Source organism: Takifugu rubripes, chromosome 22 (assembly GCF_901000725.2).
Source record: "Takifugu rubripes chromosome 22, fTakRub1.2, whole genome shotgun sequence".
Lineage (NCBI taxonomy): Eukaryota > Metazoa > Chordata > Actinopteri > Tetraodontiformes > Tetraodontidae > Takifugu > Takifugu rubripes.
Window position 1 is genome coordinate 964961 of NC_042306.1, and position 15457 is coordinate 980417.

The following is a 15457-nucleotide window of genomic DNA, read 5'->3' on the forward strand; positions in this document are numbered from 1 at the left end:
TGCCAAGTTATCTCGAAATATAATTTCATTTGGGAAAACCAAAGGTTGATTCAGAATGTAGAGGATTTATTGAAGCATTTCGGGGGATATTTATCGGGTAAATGCTGCACTAGACGTCTGCCACCCTCCCTTGACTCCCACTGACATGAACCAGCTTCAGCTCCTGAACTCTGCTGCTGCTCATCCATGGTTCCATGTTTCCATGATCCAGAGACAAAGGAAAATTCACATCACTGCACCGGCAGGAGTGGCTGGAGTTATGTAATCTCTGATGCAAATAGTTGCTTGCTGAATGAATCATACATGTTACACAAGATTCTCAAGTAGCTATAGCTTTTATTTACATTAAAGAATAAGGTAATTTGTACGTAAAAGTGACCCTTTTGCACAAAGAAAGGCTTCAGCTGTATATGTATAGACATTTACAGTAAAATATGAACTGGTGCCCAGTAGAGTTTCAATAATGCAAGAGTATAAGTCACAGTTGCATATAATCTCATTTTACATCAAAGGTCTGACATGGAAATATCAGTTTTACTCACTAGGTGCTTGTATTCACAATATAGTAGATATATGAAGTGTGAGGAATTTTAAAATTGAATAATAAAAAGAATCATGCGACTTTTCATAGAAGGCACGTTGCAGCAATAGATGACTACATTAGGTTAAGGCCTGCGTACACAAGATGACCTCTTCACCTGAGCCAAATCTAAGGCGTCATTTCTTGTTCAAGGGACACTTTGCCCCAAACTCAGACCTGAGTAGTTTTATCTTAGGGCCAAGTGTCCCTCAGCCAACGCACACATTAAATCAAGGAAACATGTGCACATAAACAACAGATTTGCGACCCGGGTGACATTTAATTCAGAGGTAAAACTAATGCTGGTCTGGTGCACACGCGTGATCTGGCAACAGCCACTTCAGAAGACAGAGGGATGGTGAGGAAAGTAGATAATGGTGTTTACATGGAGACCGAGCAGCTCTGAATCGAATGTTACAAATGCGGCGGATCTTAGGTTTACGCCATTAAAACAGAGGGCTGGTCTCCTCTCCATCATTCGTCTAGTGTTCAGTTCCACATTTACTCAAACAGCCCTGGCAGCTCTACATATCGGGACTTTTGTTCTTGTTGGTTGCATGCGACAACATTAATCCGACGTCAAGAGTCCAATAAATGCGTCAGTTGATTCTCGTTCCTACGCTTTGGAGTAACACGTGCTGCAAACTTACATATAAACTAAAAACAAGTCCTCCACCCTGCGTGGTTATCAAGGCAGTAAACAAACCCACGTACATCAGAACCCCCAAGGCCTCAGGGACAATTATTCTGAGACAGAAGAAGGAAAGAAAAGAGACAATCACTAATTCTTTGGTTCAGCTGGGCAGGGCTAAACCGGCCCACCTAGCCTTCTTGTCCAAAGTCGTCTGTGAATTTTTTCAGTTTTTCCAGGTCTTGCTCATTGACCGTTGGCTTCGTGTTTGCCAGAGACCTCAGCATGTCAGGCTGGAGAAGAGAAGAAAAGGAGAAGCTGTTAGGGCGGGAGAAGATTCTGCTCTGCTGTCCGGCCATCGGACCGTAGCCTTACCATGTTCACAACCGGCTCCAGCAGTTTCTCCCCAGGCACATCCATCCATGTCATCTCAACGGCGTTGGGGTCTCCGGGCGAGCACGGAGTCAAGAGGTCATCGATTATAGCGTTGGGGTCGGTTCTTGAAGGACCTCGCACCTTCATCCGATTAAAATACACAGCAAATGAATAACAACGAAAGAGACGGAGACAAAAGGAGGCCGGTACCAAAGTCCTACCTTTTTGAAGTGGGTCGCTGACTGGACCTTTCGTACGGGCTGCATGAGAGCGTCTCTGACAATTATAGAAATGTCCGCGCCTGAGTATCCATCCGTCTTCTTTCCGAGAGTCATAAAATCGGACTCGGTGAGGCCGTTGGGAGTTGATCCCAGATGGAGTTTGAACATGAAGCCGCGAGCGTGCTCCTCCGGCAACGGGATGTAGATCCTCTTCTCAAACCTGCCCAAGTCAGTGACGGAGCAGTCAACACAAGAACGCTGCCGCCGGAACCCTCCAGAACCTTCTACTCACCGCCTCCTGATGGCCGAGTCCAGGGTCCATGGGATGTTTGTAGCCCCGAGCACCAGCACGCCCTCGTTGTCATTCCCAACCCCTGTGAACCAAAACGCTCCTGGTCAACACACACCTGAACATTTAAAACGTGGGGCAGCGTCGCTGCTGCTGGGTGAGAGCTCCAAAAATGGAGCTTGGTTAAACAGTCCTGGAGTTCTGGGTTTAGGAATCCGAGACACCAGGTTGTAGCTGGCCACACCTGAGTGACGTCAGAGTGGGCGTGATTCCCTCGCGTCACCTGTCCTGGCCGTCATTGTGGGTGTGAGCAGAAGCAGCACAGGTTCTATAAGGAACGCTGCGCCTGACCAGACATTTACGGGACGGTTGTGATAGTTTCAGGAACGCTTCCAGACATGCAGCTTTGCTCAGCAGCAGCTCACATTCGGTTCTGCCAGATGAGGCTGATTTCAGGGGAAGTTCTGGAGGCGGAAAGGCTGAAACCTAATTCAACATCCCCTTTTCTACTTTCATTTTGGGTCCCAGGGGTCCGACACGTGCGGAGAGAACGGCTGTTATCTCACCCTGCATCTGAACAAGGAACTCCGTCTTGATCCGACGAGCCGCCTCGCTCTCGTTCTCGCTCCTCGACCCGCAGAGGGAGTCGATCTCATCGATGAAGATGATAGACGGCTTGTGCTCCCGCGCAAGGCTAAAGAGATTTTTCACCAACCTGAGGAACAAATGAGAGACTGTTGGAGGAAAGTCAGGGAGCAGCATGGCGAGGCCCCCCCTCCCCTTTCTGGAGACCTTCACTTACTTCTCACTCTCTCCCAACCATTTGGAGACCAGGTCAGAGGAGGAGATGGAGAAGAAGGTTGAGTTGTTCGCCTCTGTGGCAACAGCTTTGGCCAAATAGGACTTTCCTGTACCTGGCGGTCCAAAAAGCAAGATCCCCCTCCAGGGAACTCTCTTTCCTGTGAAAGATGAGAGTATCGATAAAAGAACCTCAAGCCACACGACAACATTATTGACCTACACAATTTAAGGGACGCCACAGGATAGAATGTGTGATAAAAAAAAAGGAAGTACCAGTAAAAAGATGGGGGAATTTAATTGGAAGGATGACTGCTTCTTTCAGGGCCTCCTTGGCTCCTTCTAAACCTGCAACATCGCTCCATTTGATGTTTGGTTTCTCCATCACAATGGCACCTGCAAACATTGACACCAGGCTTAGGGGAGATGCAAATATCACCAGTTATTTATCACCTGATAAATAACGTTATGATCACAAATAAATAGAGACAGATGAGATCTTATAAAACCTGGGAAAAGGGTTTCAAAAGGAATGCCGCAAACCTGAGAGTTGATTCTGGAACTTTTTCTTCTCTGGGTCATCACCTTCATCGCTTTCATTCCTAAAACCCATATTGTGATTTACATACATTGTCCATTTCTAGCGGCCCAGAAGGTTGCATGTAAACCAACAGAGGTGTCCAGGGCTCCATGCCCTACGCCCAAACTCACCCTTTATCATCAGACTGAGACTCTTTGACAGGCTTAGCAGGTGGAGCCTTTTCTTTCTTCTTTAGATATTCTTTTAACTTCTCTGCCCTGTCCAAGTATTCTACACATTTCCCCCTGATGCTGGTTTTGGCTTTGTCACTATGGGTCTCATCTAGGAGGAGAAAGTAAAAACACCAATCTCACCCATCATTCAGGCAACACACAACCTTCAAAAGTGCATTTAAAGGGATTATTCTGCATTTGTTGCTGTTTTATTCCTTACATTTCACCACATGGAGGAAGTACTGGACGGCAGCCTCGTACAGACTCAGCGCCTCCGCATAGTTCTGAGCTTTATCCTCTTGGGCCGCCTTGCTAGCAAGATCGATTGCTTTCTGAAATAATAAATTCAGAACAATTACATAGAGAACGACTCTACTTTAATGTATTGATTCTTTGTTTCAAACGCAAGTTACATCACTGAGTTTGACACTTGTCACGTTGAGGTAACCTGCAAATATGACTACCTTCTTTTAGCATGAGTAACCTCGATATAAGGGTCGGAATCATAGATTAGATAACTACTTTTTGCTTTCTATTTACATGTCTCAAACTCAATAGTATCCGCTAGCTAGTTAGTTAGCAACATTAGCATTTGAGTTCAACAAAAGTTGCCGACGCAAAAACTGTCACATCTGCCTGTTACGTAACAACAGTTAACGACAGCTTTTATGTTACAGATCATCCAAGTCACATCGAAACGTCTGTTTAATACCGAGTAGCAGCGAAATACACTCAGGTTATTGGCTCTAGGTTGGAGAAGTTAGCCAACCATGCTAATTATCGTTAGCGGCTAATTATCGCGAACACTTTTAACTACACACAATCGGATGATTATGCACACAACCCAGCTATTCCAATGATTTCGCTTGTCAACTATCAAAAATCCAAAACGCAGTTTAGTCATCGTCTCTTAAGCGATTGTGGGGACATTTAGTTTTGTTGGGTTGGCCCTCTACTCACCTGTAAATTAGTCGTGTGAGCCATACGGACTAAGCACTGGTCCTATAATCGAAATGAATGTAACGTCGCCCTAGATGAACAACTTTCAAGAGAAGAAATTTGACGATCGAATTAGGATTATACACTATAATCGAGGTTTTAGCCCAGCTTGTTTCCTTTCTTGAATCCTTCCCGAGTGAACGCGAGCCAAGGACTTCCGCATTAAAACTCATCGGTGGCGTGCACGCACGCCTGTGACGTCATGACGCAGAGGGGAGATGGCGCCGTGGAGTTGAAACTAGCTCTAACTCCCTGAAGGTGCACTATTGCTGCCTGTCTGCTCCCCCAGGACGCGCGTGAGTGTTTGCGTGTAACACCTCTTTATTCTTGAGATACTCCTGCAGCTCTTCCGCTCTGTCCAGGTACTGTTTACACTTCTCTCGGATCCTCTGGTTGCCATCTTTACCCTGTGGCTCCCCTGAACACACGACAGAGTCATTTCATATCATGCTTTAAAATGATTGAATTAAACAGTCAGTCCACCAAAACTACATGGCACATCCCTAATTAATTATTGGCCAGATGATTAGCGACCCATTCATTCTAAACCCTGAACACTGGTAGGAACAGTGCGATAAATTACTTTGACCTACTTATGGATCAACGCCACAGAGTGGAATAACTCGGGGTTAAACGTTATCAAACATCAATACACCTGTAAACCGAGGCTTTCAGCCGGGGTGGAAAACAAATGTTTGCTTGTTCCTTGTCAAATCTCACCGGTCCCGCAACATTTACTCCAATTCACAGTTAGACGTTATCAAGCATTAGACACTGATGGTTGGCTTGAAATGTCTCAATGTAGACGGACTATAACTGTAACCATGGTAACGCACGTTTTACAATGTGCAGAAAGTACTTGACAGCGTGCTGGTAGGAGCGGATGGCCTCCTCATACCTCCCCTCCTGGTCTTCCTGCGCAGCCTTCTGTGCAACAGCAATAGCTTTCTGCAAAAGAAGCCAATTATATTTTATCCTGTGCAATCTTGTTTCCATTTTACACAACAGACTGCAGAAGGAAGCTGGGATTTATCGATGACAGCCAGGCTTCAGTGAGCTTCGTTTCTGTTGCTGCCTGAGAGATTTTTCTCTACTCTTGACAGTTAATTATTCTGTTGAGCATCTTCAACTGAAACCCTTCACAATATGAATGCTTTAACACCCCCCTCTCCCTCCAGAGGTTCATTATGATTTTACGAGGACGAATTCGCGCAGAATATCTGACATGAACAGACAAATGCAGGTTTAAAGTGTTTAATGAGCCAATGATTGATCACACTACTGACGCCCCGAGCTGTCACGCTCACAAAGCGCAGGTATCCAGAATAAATCACCTTACAGTTCACATTTAAATGAGCCCACGCCTTCGCCGAAGCTCGGCTGAGACGGATCGCTGCTGAGTTCCTCCACAACCACACACAATGAGCTGGATCCTACCTGCAGATTCGTCGGCTCCATTTAAGCAGAACTGGAGTTGCGTTTAAGTTTCGTTTTGTCACTCCACAGTTCCTGGCTGCTTCAGGTCCGCAGAGGTGTGCTGCGCCGGCAGAAGATGCCTTCCCAGTCTGGAATGGCAACAATGACGCCAGAAAACCCCCGTCAGTGAGTCACATCGTTGAATTGCTGTCATGCAACAAGTGACGCAGCTCCTTTGTCGTTGTTTCCCCAAAGCAAATTATGAGTATGAAATTGAAGTTGTTCAGGTCTCCGTTAAAATATTTACATTTGACCAAGAAAGAAAAGTGTCCTTTTCTTGTCACACGGCTCTCATTACAGAACACACTTGACCTAATAAACCAGTGAAACCAGTAGTCCGCGTTGACGCATGCGCAATAGCGCTTCCAACATTGCGCGCCGCTAGAGGGCGCAACAAGACCGGGTAAAAATAAACTAGCAGCAAACAAGCAGCTCGTTTCCCCACATCCAAATCTAAAGGTCCAGTTACTTGGAATACCCTCATTAAGTTGGTCTGCCACCGTATTTAATGGTCTTGCCTCGGTGAAAAGACTTGGAGAGACCCGTTAATGGAGACTGGTCCCCTTAAAAATAGCAGATTAAAATAGAAAATAGAGATTACATCACATAATAGAATGCTTTTGATCTTTGGATGATCAAAGGGTCAACCCCCCCTCCGAATCTGGAACAATCATCGAAATGTAATCAGCTCTTTCCAGATCATCAGCAACATGCAATTTACTCGAAATTTCCCCACAGCTTTCTGAGTTCACAGTCATAAAAACGAAACTATGGCAAGAAAATGAAACTGTTGAAGCAAAATCGCCGTACGTTTGTGTCTAAAACCCATTTTACAGCCTAACCATCTTTCCTCGTTAACAAAACACAACGTGAACTGAACAAGCGTTAAAGCCATCAGGAATATAATAGGAAACCTTCGTCACCACTTGGTGGATTGTTGTCACGCACAACCCGCCGCCACCTGACCGCCCCAGTGGCGCACAGATTTAGTGAGGAGGACGGAAAGCTGCTGTTCTGGGAACATGCGGCGGGGAGAGCGGAGCGCAGACCAGCCCGCAGCTCTGGGACGGGCTCGACTGGAGCAGCAGCGCGCATAAGTCCCACAGGCCGTGAGGCGCGTGTATGGAGCAGTCTAGATGAGGAGACGTGCGCGGCGCGGGTTGCCCTCAGCATCTACCGGGATCCTTCATGCGGAACATGGCGAGAGGGATGAGAGGAGCGCGTCTCTTCGCTGTATTTCTGATGTTTTCCACAGCTTTTGTCACTCGCACCCACGGACAAGAGGCTTTTGACGACCCAATAGGATTTAATTTAAACCCTCCATATTTCAACCTCGCGGCGGGGTCCAGGATTTCTGCCACAGCCACGTGCGGTGAGGATGAGGCTGGGACACCCAGACATGATTTATATTGTAAACTCGTAGGTGGAGCGACCACCGGAGTTCCGACTGAAAATATCCAGGTGAGGAAAACGGCGCGTTTGCTCGGACTTTGTGCGCGTTGTTGTGGAACATTTAGGAATAGATCACTAAATTGTGAAATGTCACTGGAGAAGCGTCTTTACCACCAGTCGGGAAGAAAAGAAGGTTTATCTTTCCTCTAGCTGAGGTTTATAAGGAAAATCTGTGTGTTGTCCTTGGAATTCACCCCAAAGCTGCAGATTTGTCCTGGAAAAGCCCCCGTTTGCTCTCCAGCTGCTTTTCCTGCGATCTTTAACTGATCTACCTGCTCCATATAAGAGCGGCACGAAGCAACTTCCTGAATATTTCTACTTTCATTTGCAGCCCGTTTTTGAACCAGTGTGCAGGTTGCTTCAACTGTCTGTGTAAATGTGTCTGTATATCCCAACAAAACGACTATTTAGGGTCAGTACTGCAGCTACTGCAACTCCCGAGACCCCAGCAACGCCCACCCGGTGAGCAACGCCATCGATGGGACCGAGAGGTGGTGGCAGAGCCCCCCCCTCTCCAGGGGTCTGGTCCACAACGAGGTGAATGTCACCCTGGATCTGGGTCAGGTGAGCTGGTCGTATATTTCTCTGCTGCAAACTGCTGTTGAACCGCTTATTGAGGGTTGTGGTGGGAGAAGCGTGGTGTTACCGGAGGTGCTTCTTGGTGGCGCGTGTGTCCCCCCCTCAGCACACTTCCAAAGCACTCGCATGACCCCACTCGCAGTCGGAGCTGCATCACCCTGGGCGGCGATGGTCATGTGAATAACGCGCCGCAGCAGTGAGCTTGCCAAGAATCACTTCCACGCCCTCTTTAGCCAGTAAATAAGCTTCCACCGCGACCCACGCCTGTTGCACTTTGGCTCGCGTCCCGCACCTCCAACCTCAGGAATTCTGCCTCCAGGAGTCAAAATTCAAAATCAGATTCTGTCGCTGGGATGGAAGCGCAGATACAAAGGCGCTCCTCTGTGCACGTGTGGCACATTGGGCTCCCCCCGGACGCTCGCTCAGACAATAGGTTTCTGTCTGTTTTTAGATGGATTAAGCTGAGCAGAGCGCGGCCACAGCCAAATATAGCCCCCGCCTGGACACATGCGGGGCTTTTAGTCACGTCTGACTTTAATACTCGGGTTATCTGGGCGAGGAAAGGAGCATTATTGCATTAAGGTGTGCTAAAATGAGCACGAGCTGATCTGTGGTGGTTCTGGGAGCCATAAAACACCCGACGGCGTCCCTGCCATCTCAGCCCGACACACCAACACCTGTCGGCTGCGTTTTTGTCCTTTTGTGGCGTCCGGCGCGCCACGCCGGGGCGTGAACAAAGCTCACCTGCTGCGTTTCGTTTCAAGCTTTAGGCCGCTTTGAGCCTCACATTCTGTCTCTGATGGAAGGAAGAAGCTCAGAGGGTTTTTGGTTGAAATGCGCCGCTGAATGGCGTCTGTGGTTTCTTTCAAGGCCGACGCAGGTGGCTCTCCTGCGGTTGTCAGCGCCGCGCTCAGTGGATGAGGGCACGGTCGATGTTTACGTTATAATGGCGGGGTTCAAAGAAAGAGGCTGCGTTTGAGAATGCCGTTTCCGTCTCTTTCTTCCTTCTGTGAGGAGGATTGTTTGAACTGAGGTCTTCCAGCTTGAAAGCTCAAATAATTGGAGATGAGCTCCGTGCTTTTTTTCTGCCATAATTCAAGTTGGCATCATTCCACATCGGAGCATCAGAAGCCGTTTTTTTTAATGTGCGAAGGGAAATATGTCAAAAACATTTAGAGGTTGAAGTGAGAGACGCAGATCGCTCACAACAAAGGAACAAACATGGCAGCAGATGGTCCTCATCCTCTGAGAAAGGCCGTCAGAGCTCAGTCAAAGCAAAGCAAAGCCACTTTCGCCCAATCGTCCCTTGACCGAGGACGCCACCCCAATAATGATGATGTTTGATGTAGAGGCCTTAGAAAACATTGAAGCCGCTGTTGTCGACGAAGCCCCGTCGGCTTCCGGGACCCTTTGCTGTGTTTGACCGTCTCCAGGACAGTCGTCAGGCCGTGGTTCTGCTAAACATTTATGCTATGCACGGCTCTGCCAGCCGCTCCTCCTTTTCTGAGGAATGTATTTCACATGTGTGCACTCATCTGCCTGAGAGGGCCGACTGCTGTCTGTCCCATCTGTGTTGGGTTGGTGAGCGTCTGGTACTGGACCGGTTGAAATGAGGCTTTACTCGCAATGACCTGGAAGCTAATCCTCCATTCTTGGGGCTCCTGCTCCCCCTGAAATGACTTTGAATCTTTGATTTGCAGCCAGCGCCTCCTTTTGTGTCAGGATCCTTCTTGGGGTATTAGCTGACCCTCCCTGTGCCCTCACGCTCTCAGCTGGTCTCTTAGAAAGTGACCTGGTCGTCTTCTCCTCATTGAAGAGTCGGTGCTTCCTTCAATAGAAGACACACCGACAATGCCCCCCCCCCCCCCCCCCCCCCATCTGGGTCCATTTTCCTCCCCAAATCCTCGTGGTTATTGAGCAGATCAGCATCGGGTTTCCATTTCCCAGATGAATGAACGCGCAGGAGTAAATCGTAGTAAATAGAATCATTAATCCTGAAATTTACAACTATCGGTTTTCAAATACACAAACTGGATTAATGTGCTCTTGAAGCCCGCCGTTGCTTAGCGACGGGGATTTGTTCATCCAGCGAACAGCTGCCCAACAATGCCCGCACTGCTGCGGCGGTGATGGAGGTGATGTAAGCGCCCGTGTTTAGCCAGGCGCCACGCCATCCCATCAGACAGTGGCGAGCGAGCGGCTCCTCGGCGCTGCTCTGCGGGACCCTTAACCTTTAATTTATCACCAATGGAGCGATTGTCACTCGCTCGTGTAGGTCCTCCGCAGCTCTTCTGCTGAGATATTTAAATGTTGAAACACAACCCAGACACTTGAACGTACGCTCAGATGTTTGACCCTCAGCCAGCCTTTGTTTGTCGCCACATGAGCCGGATCGTCATGGCGACAGAGAGAAACACCCCTGGCCTGTACCCTGGCCCACCTGTCGTGCACAGACAGGCGGTGGCGCGGCCCATTGTTGCAGCGAGGATTATGGCTGCTGGCGTGTCCCCCCGTTGGTCAGGGATGATCCGCCTCAACAGGAGGCAGCGCCTCGTCCTCCCCGGCTCGTGTTCCTCTGAGCTCACTGCAGCCGCCCAATAGCTCCATCACATTCCTGAAGAAACCTCCAACAACTAAACAACATCAAATACACACATGAAGTAGGCTCGGGCTTCCCGTGCACGTGCACGCACGCTTGTTGCTGAAGTCAAAGGGCAGCCTCTGTGTTTTCCTTGCTAGTGTGTTGAACATGGCTGTTGTTCTAAAGGTGTTTGGTTGTGAGGGATTTGGTGTTAATGAGAAGGTTAGAGGGACACGTTCTGCGTATGTGAGGAATGTGAGGCTGACAGGGGAGCTGTCATACCTGCTGCTGCTCAGCCCATCCACGGCATTAAACCTCCTGGCTTGGCCAAAGCCCCCAGTCTGCAGGAGCCGGGAGGGGCTCGTTGGCGCTCCGATGTTATTCCTGGAGCTTCTGCCATGAACTCTTCAATCTGTTTCATGTCTTTGTGCTCTGCCGGAATCTCTGTCGTGCTTCAGCATTTGGAGGTTCAGGCTGTTGGGAGTCTGGGAAGATGGGAGTTACGTTTTTAAAATGCCCCCCCCCGCTCCTTCCTCCCCCACCTCCTTTCTCTTCTCTTCTGATGCTCATCTTTTTTAATGTATCCAACAACCTTTAGGTGAGATGTTGTCGCTGTCCTTTGAGTTGTTTATTCAGGAAACATGATTTGGACTTGCTTATATCCAGTGGATCCGTTTTTATTTCATGTTTTGCTCATGAAATGAGTTCCTAGTTCTTTTCTGGAAGCAGGTGGCTTCCTTTTCGTGCATGAGGAGTTCCTGTGAGCTCTGCTCAGGGGCATTAGGAGGAGAGGGGAATGTGGCGCTATGTTTGGAATCTCAGATGGGTGCGTGCCAGCCAACACGTCTCTGCCCCTTCCCCCAGCCTCACCCCCCAGCCCCCCCCCCCCATGCCCTCCGTCAGTGTCATGGTTGCCCGTGCGAACCACACGTCCTCCCGGTCTTCAGCGGAGGCTTCTGTTTTTAGCCCGCCATATCCCGTTTGCATCCCATCCTGTTTGGTGTGGGTGGAAGTGTTCTCTGATTAAACGCTCGTCACACCCAGAAGCTGTTTGGTTTACTTACAGGATGGCTGATTTGTCCGTGACAGCGGTGATTAAAGGGGAGGCAGCCTGACTGGTTCTTTGGAGAACCAGGCAGCTGACCTTTGACCTCGCCAGTCCTCGGAGGCCGTGTTTGTGGGGGATCCATCAGACTAATGGCTGTACCTTCTTGACCCTGCCACGACTTCGCTTCAGAGGCTTTCACCTTGTTTTTGCTTCGACACGAGTCGCGGCACAGCCCGCCCTGTTGCAGCAGGGCCTGAACCTGGCGGCCTCAAATACCCGGCAGTGTTTCCATCCAGGAGGACGAGTGGGAACCTGCCCCCGCGCTTTCAAAGAGAACGACGCCATCAGAAATCACTTTTATTTAAATAGCAAACATGTCGGCTATAGTTTTCATTCATCGGTGCAGCTGAAGATGTGACTCATTCCTGCAGTTTTGGCCTTTCAATGCAACAAATGTTGCTTTAGGAGGGAGGCAACAATGAAAATGAAGAAATCCACCTTTTAAAGTGATAAAATCAAGACAGAGCGGTGGGGGAGGGGTGCAGACAGACGTATAGGCAGATGCATAGGGGATCAGCCTGGTCACATCTGGGGGTTGTTTATTCCATCGTGCACGCGTGGCATCGTAGCCAAGGCCGACTGTGACAAGACGACCACTTTATTGCACAGGAAACTGGACAGATGTTGGCGTAGTATCACAAGAGTTAGACGTAGAGAAATGGGCGAGCTGATGGCCGATGATGGAAGCTGTCCAGCTCAGGTGGCCTCAGCAGGAGCCTCCTGCATCACTTTATTGACTCCACGTTGACAAAGAGCACCCAGTTGTTGTCTTTGTTGTCAGACACCAACTCAAATGTCAGCCTGCTGAAAGAAGAGCTGAGCCGGTGCAGATGCCAGCGCGTCTGTGCACGTGTTTCTCCAGATTCTACAACCGGCAAACATGCCCCTCACGCTCCCCACCACAGGAGAGGAAATGAGAGGGCTGTCAGAGCTGGCTCACTCACCGGAGGAAACAAGATTGTACTCGGTTCCAGAGACGTTGACATTTCTCTTCCCGTTTCAGCTCTTCCACGTGGCCTACATCCTCATCAAGTTTGCCAACTCTCCTCGCCCCGACCTCTGGGTGCTGGAGCGCTCCGTGGACCACGGGAGAACCTTCACGCCCTGGCAGTATTTTGCTCGTAAGTCCCCCTGCGATGGTGGAAGAGATGTAGATTTAACTGGATCCTAAAGCATTGAGCCCCCCCCTCCCCCATTACCCACCATTCAGGCTACATTTGCTCGACTACAATTCATCTGAGAAGATGGTTTAAAGCCTTTTAACCCTTGACCCACAAACACGTGACAAGATGGCAGCAACGCGGCTTTGTGTGTGTGTGTGTGTGTGTGTGTGTGTGTGTGTGTGTATGCAGAGGCAAAAAAATGAATTGACTATTATCGCTCATTAATCTTCGCCTCAATCGAGTGATGGCTGGTGGCTCAATCTAGAAATCGAGTGTTAAGTTAAATGAATCCAATAATTTGTTCCGCACGTTTGCCTGAATTTTATCGGAGATTAAATGGGGGTAAGAATCAGACGGTTCCGTCGCCACGGTGACTCAAGATAAACGTTTCCTGGGTTTGCTGAGCCGGCTGAATTTTGATGACTAAGCTGTGAACGGTGAACGTGGCTGCCGTGACTCTGCTCGCTGTCATTTATCTCCACGTTTAACGTGATCTTTAGTCAGAGTTCAGTTGCAGTTACAGACCTGGAGACTCAGATTAGACGCTGATTTCTTCAGAATAAAAGGACAGACTAAAAATGCCTGATTCCCACCCCCAGATTCAAAGCGTGAGTGCATTGAAAGGTTTGGGAAGCAGCCCAACGCTCGTATATCAGGAGACGATGACCAGATCTGCACCACAGAATACTCTCGCATCGTCCCCTTGGAGAACGGAGAGGTACGACAACGCCCCCGCCTGCGCTTCACTCACACACACACCTGCCTCCTGCGAAATAAATGCGTGTTTGTTCAGATTGTGGTGTCTCTGGTCAACGGCCGGCCCGGCTCCAAAAGGTTCACCTACTCGCCGGTGCTGCAGGACTTCACCAAGGCCACCAACATCCGCCTGAGCTTCCTTCGCACCAACACCCTGCTGGGCCACCTGATCTCCAAGGCCCAGAGGGATCCGACCGTCACGCGCAGGGTGAGGCGTGCACAGGACGACCTGGCACACTAGCGCTTCCTTAGCTTCTGATTAAAGTGCTGCCTTCTGATTGTTGCCTTCCAGTATTTCTACAGTATCAAAGACATCAGCGTGGGTGGGCGCTGTGTCTGCCACGGCCACGCTCAGGTGTGCGCTGGGGGGGGCGACCAGGACCGGACAAACAGGTTAGCTGACCTTTTTCCTCGAGCTTACATTAATTCAAACTGGCTCCATCAAGCGATTTAATCATTAACTGAAGTATATGATTAACCTTTAAAGCCATTTAATCAGATTATCCATTGACGTAGCAGACGTGTTTGTCTTCCTCGCGTGGGTGAAGCGGCCTTGAAGAAGAGACTATAGGAAATGTAGAGATCTGCCTGATGGCAGGGAGAAACTTTTCCAAATATGTTTGTACAGTGAGATCATCCTTGTGAATAGCAGCAGATTGTTCTACCCCTCTGATTACAGGCCGCAACATTGTACCAGATCTGAGATAAGGTGCTTTGAATTAGGGTCTTTATTTCGAAATCCCCAACAATAGAACATAGAAACCGTAGAATAAGCAATTTATTGTGTTTGCTAGTAAACTGAGCAGCAGCCAACCATGACGTGTAGAACAGAGGTGAACCTGCCAACTCCACGTGTCCTTTTTCTGTCCAGACTCCAGTGTGAGTGCCAGCACAACACCTGCGGCGAGCTGTGCGATCGCTGCTGCCCCGGCTATAACCAGAAGCCGTGGCGCGCCGCGACTGTCGACAGTCCGAACGAATGTCAGCGTAAGTGTGGGTGCACAATGGCTCATTCACTGCGCGCACAAACCTGCCGTCTGCTGCCCGCGGTCCGTTTGGCCCTTTGAATTGCTTCCAGAGAGTGGACTGAAGTGTCCTGTGATATTTAAGCTCCGTCGTAGATGCCCTGATATGGTATTGCAGAACACATTCCTCCTGTGTGATCAGCAGCTAACCACTGTGTTTTGTCTTCTGAGGCCGCTCTGCTAGCTAACATGGATAGCCGGTTTGTTTTGGCCTGTCATCACTGTGGTACGGGGAGGATGATGCAGAACACAGAACCCCTCATAAACAGGAAGTCATTGATTGGGGGCACACAGGAGGAGGATGTTTTATCGTTCCTCGTAATACCAAATCCAGAGATCCAGACGTCTAAGGCGTTCAAACAGAGGGGGTGGGAATCAAAAGGAGTCTTCTGGCTTATTAAAAACGTGTCTGTCTGTGGGTGTCTCGGGGTTTCCCTCCACAGCCTGCCAGTGTTTCTCCCATTCCTCAGACTGTTTTTACGACCCAGAGGTGGAAAAGAATCGAGCAAGTTTAGACACCTTCGGCAGGTACGACGGAGGAGGCGTGTGCACCAACTGTCAGGTATGAAATGCACGTCAAGTCTGGACTGATTCCTGCCAGCGAGCGTGTGGTTGTCGTAAAAGGGAGCTGAAAAGGACGCGAATGGTCCGTGTTCCGCTTCAGAATTCTC

General features: G+C 49.1%; 2 protein-coding genes across 5 annotated transcripts in view; one reads left to right on the plus strand and one right to left on the minus strand.

The window, feature by feature from the left end:
- Positions 1–316: 316 nt before the first annotated feature.
- On the minus strand, positions 317–6222 carry vps4b (vacuolar protein sorting 4 homolog B). Of its 2 annotated transcripts, XM_011618785.2 has the most exons (13): positions 6084–6222; positions 5483–5594; positions 4964–5064; positions 3868–3979; positions 3606–3756; positions 3438–3496; positions 3171–3290; positions 2899–3055; positions 2663–2811; positions 2100–2181; positions 1808–2027; positions 1587–1727; positions 317–1504 (listed from the first exon to the last, which is right to left on the minus strand). In XM_011618785.2, the coding sequence occupies exons 1-13, from the start codon at positions 6102–6104 to the stop codon at positions 1403–1405; spliced, it is 1527 nt and encodes a 508-aa protein (XP_011617087.1). In that variant the 5' UTR covers positions 6105–6222; the 3' UTR covers positions 317–1402. The 2 variants fall into 2 exon arrangements, with proteins under 2 accessions (XP_011617087.1, XP_011617088.1); XM_011618786.2 differs by lacking the exons at positions 4964–5064; positions 5483–5594; positions 6084–6222 and adding an exon at positions 4608–4804.
- A 715-nt stretch (positions 6223–6937) lies between these two features.
- Positions 6938–15457, plus strand: part of LOC101071175 (laminin subunit alpha-3-like) — a 32114-nt gene continuing 23594 nt past the window's right edge. Inside the window, exons 1-8 of one of the 3 annotated variants that reach the window (XM_029830399.1) lie at positions 6938–7583; positions 7986–8138; positions 12846–12963; positions 13605–13723; positions 13799–13969; positions 14054–14154; positions 14633–14748; positions 15230–15348. In XM_029830399.1, the coding sequence (XP_029686259.1) occupies positions 7311–7583; positions 7986–8138; positions 12846–12963; positions 13605–13723; positions 13799–13969; positions 14054–14154; positions 14633–14748; positions 15230–15348 (1170 nt within the window). In that variant the 5' untranslated portion in view covers positions 6938–7310. The remainder of the gene's footprint in view (positions 7584–7985; positions 8139–12845; positions 12964–13604; positions 13724–13798; positions 13970–14053; positions 14155–14632; positions 14749–15229; positions 15349–15457) is intronic. The other 2 variants (XM_029830400.1, XM_011618783.2) reach the window with 2 other exon arrangements.

Excerpts from the sequence above, each read along its gene's own strand:
- vps4b (XM_011618785.2), bottom strand. The coding sequence starts at position 6,104 with ATGGAGCCGACGAATCTGCAG. Across the intron at positions 3,497-3,605 it reads TCTCAGTCTGATGATAAAGG|GAATGAAAGCGATGAAGGTG; the intron begins GTGAGTTTGGGC and ends TATGGGTTTTAG. Across the intron at positions 2,812-2,898 it reads TGGTTGGGAGAGAGTGAGAA|GTTGGTGAAAAATCTCTTTA; the intron begins GTAAGTGAAGGT and ends TTTGTTCCTCAG.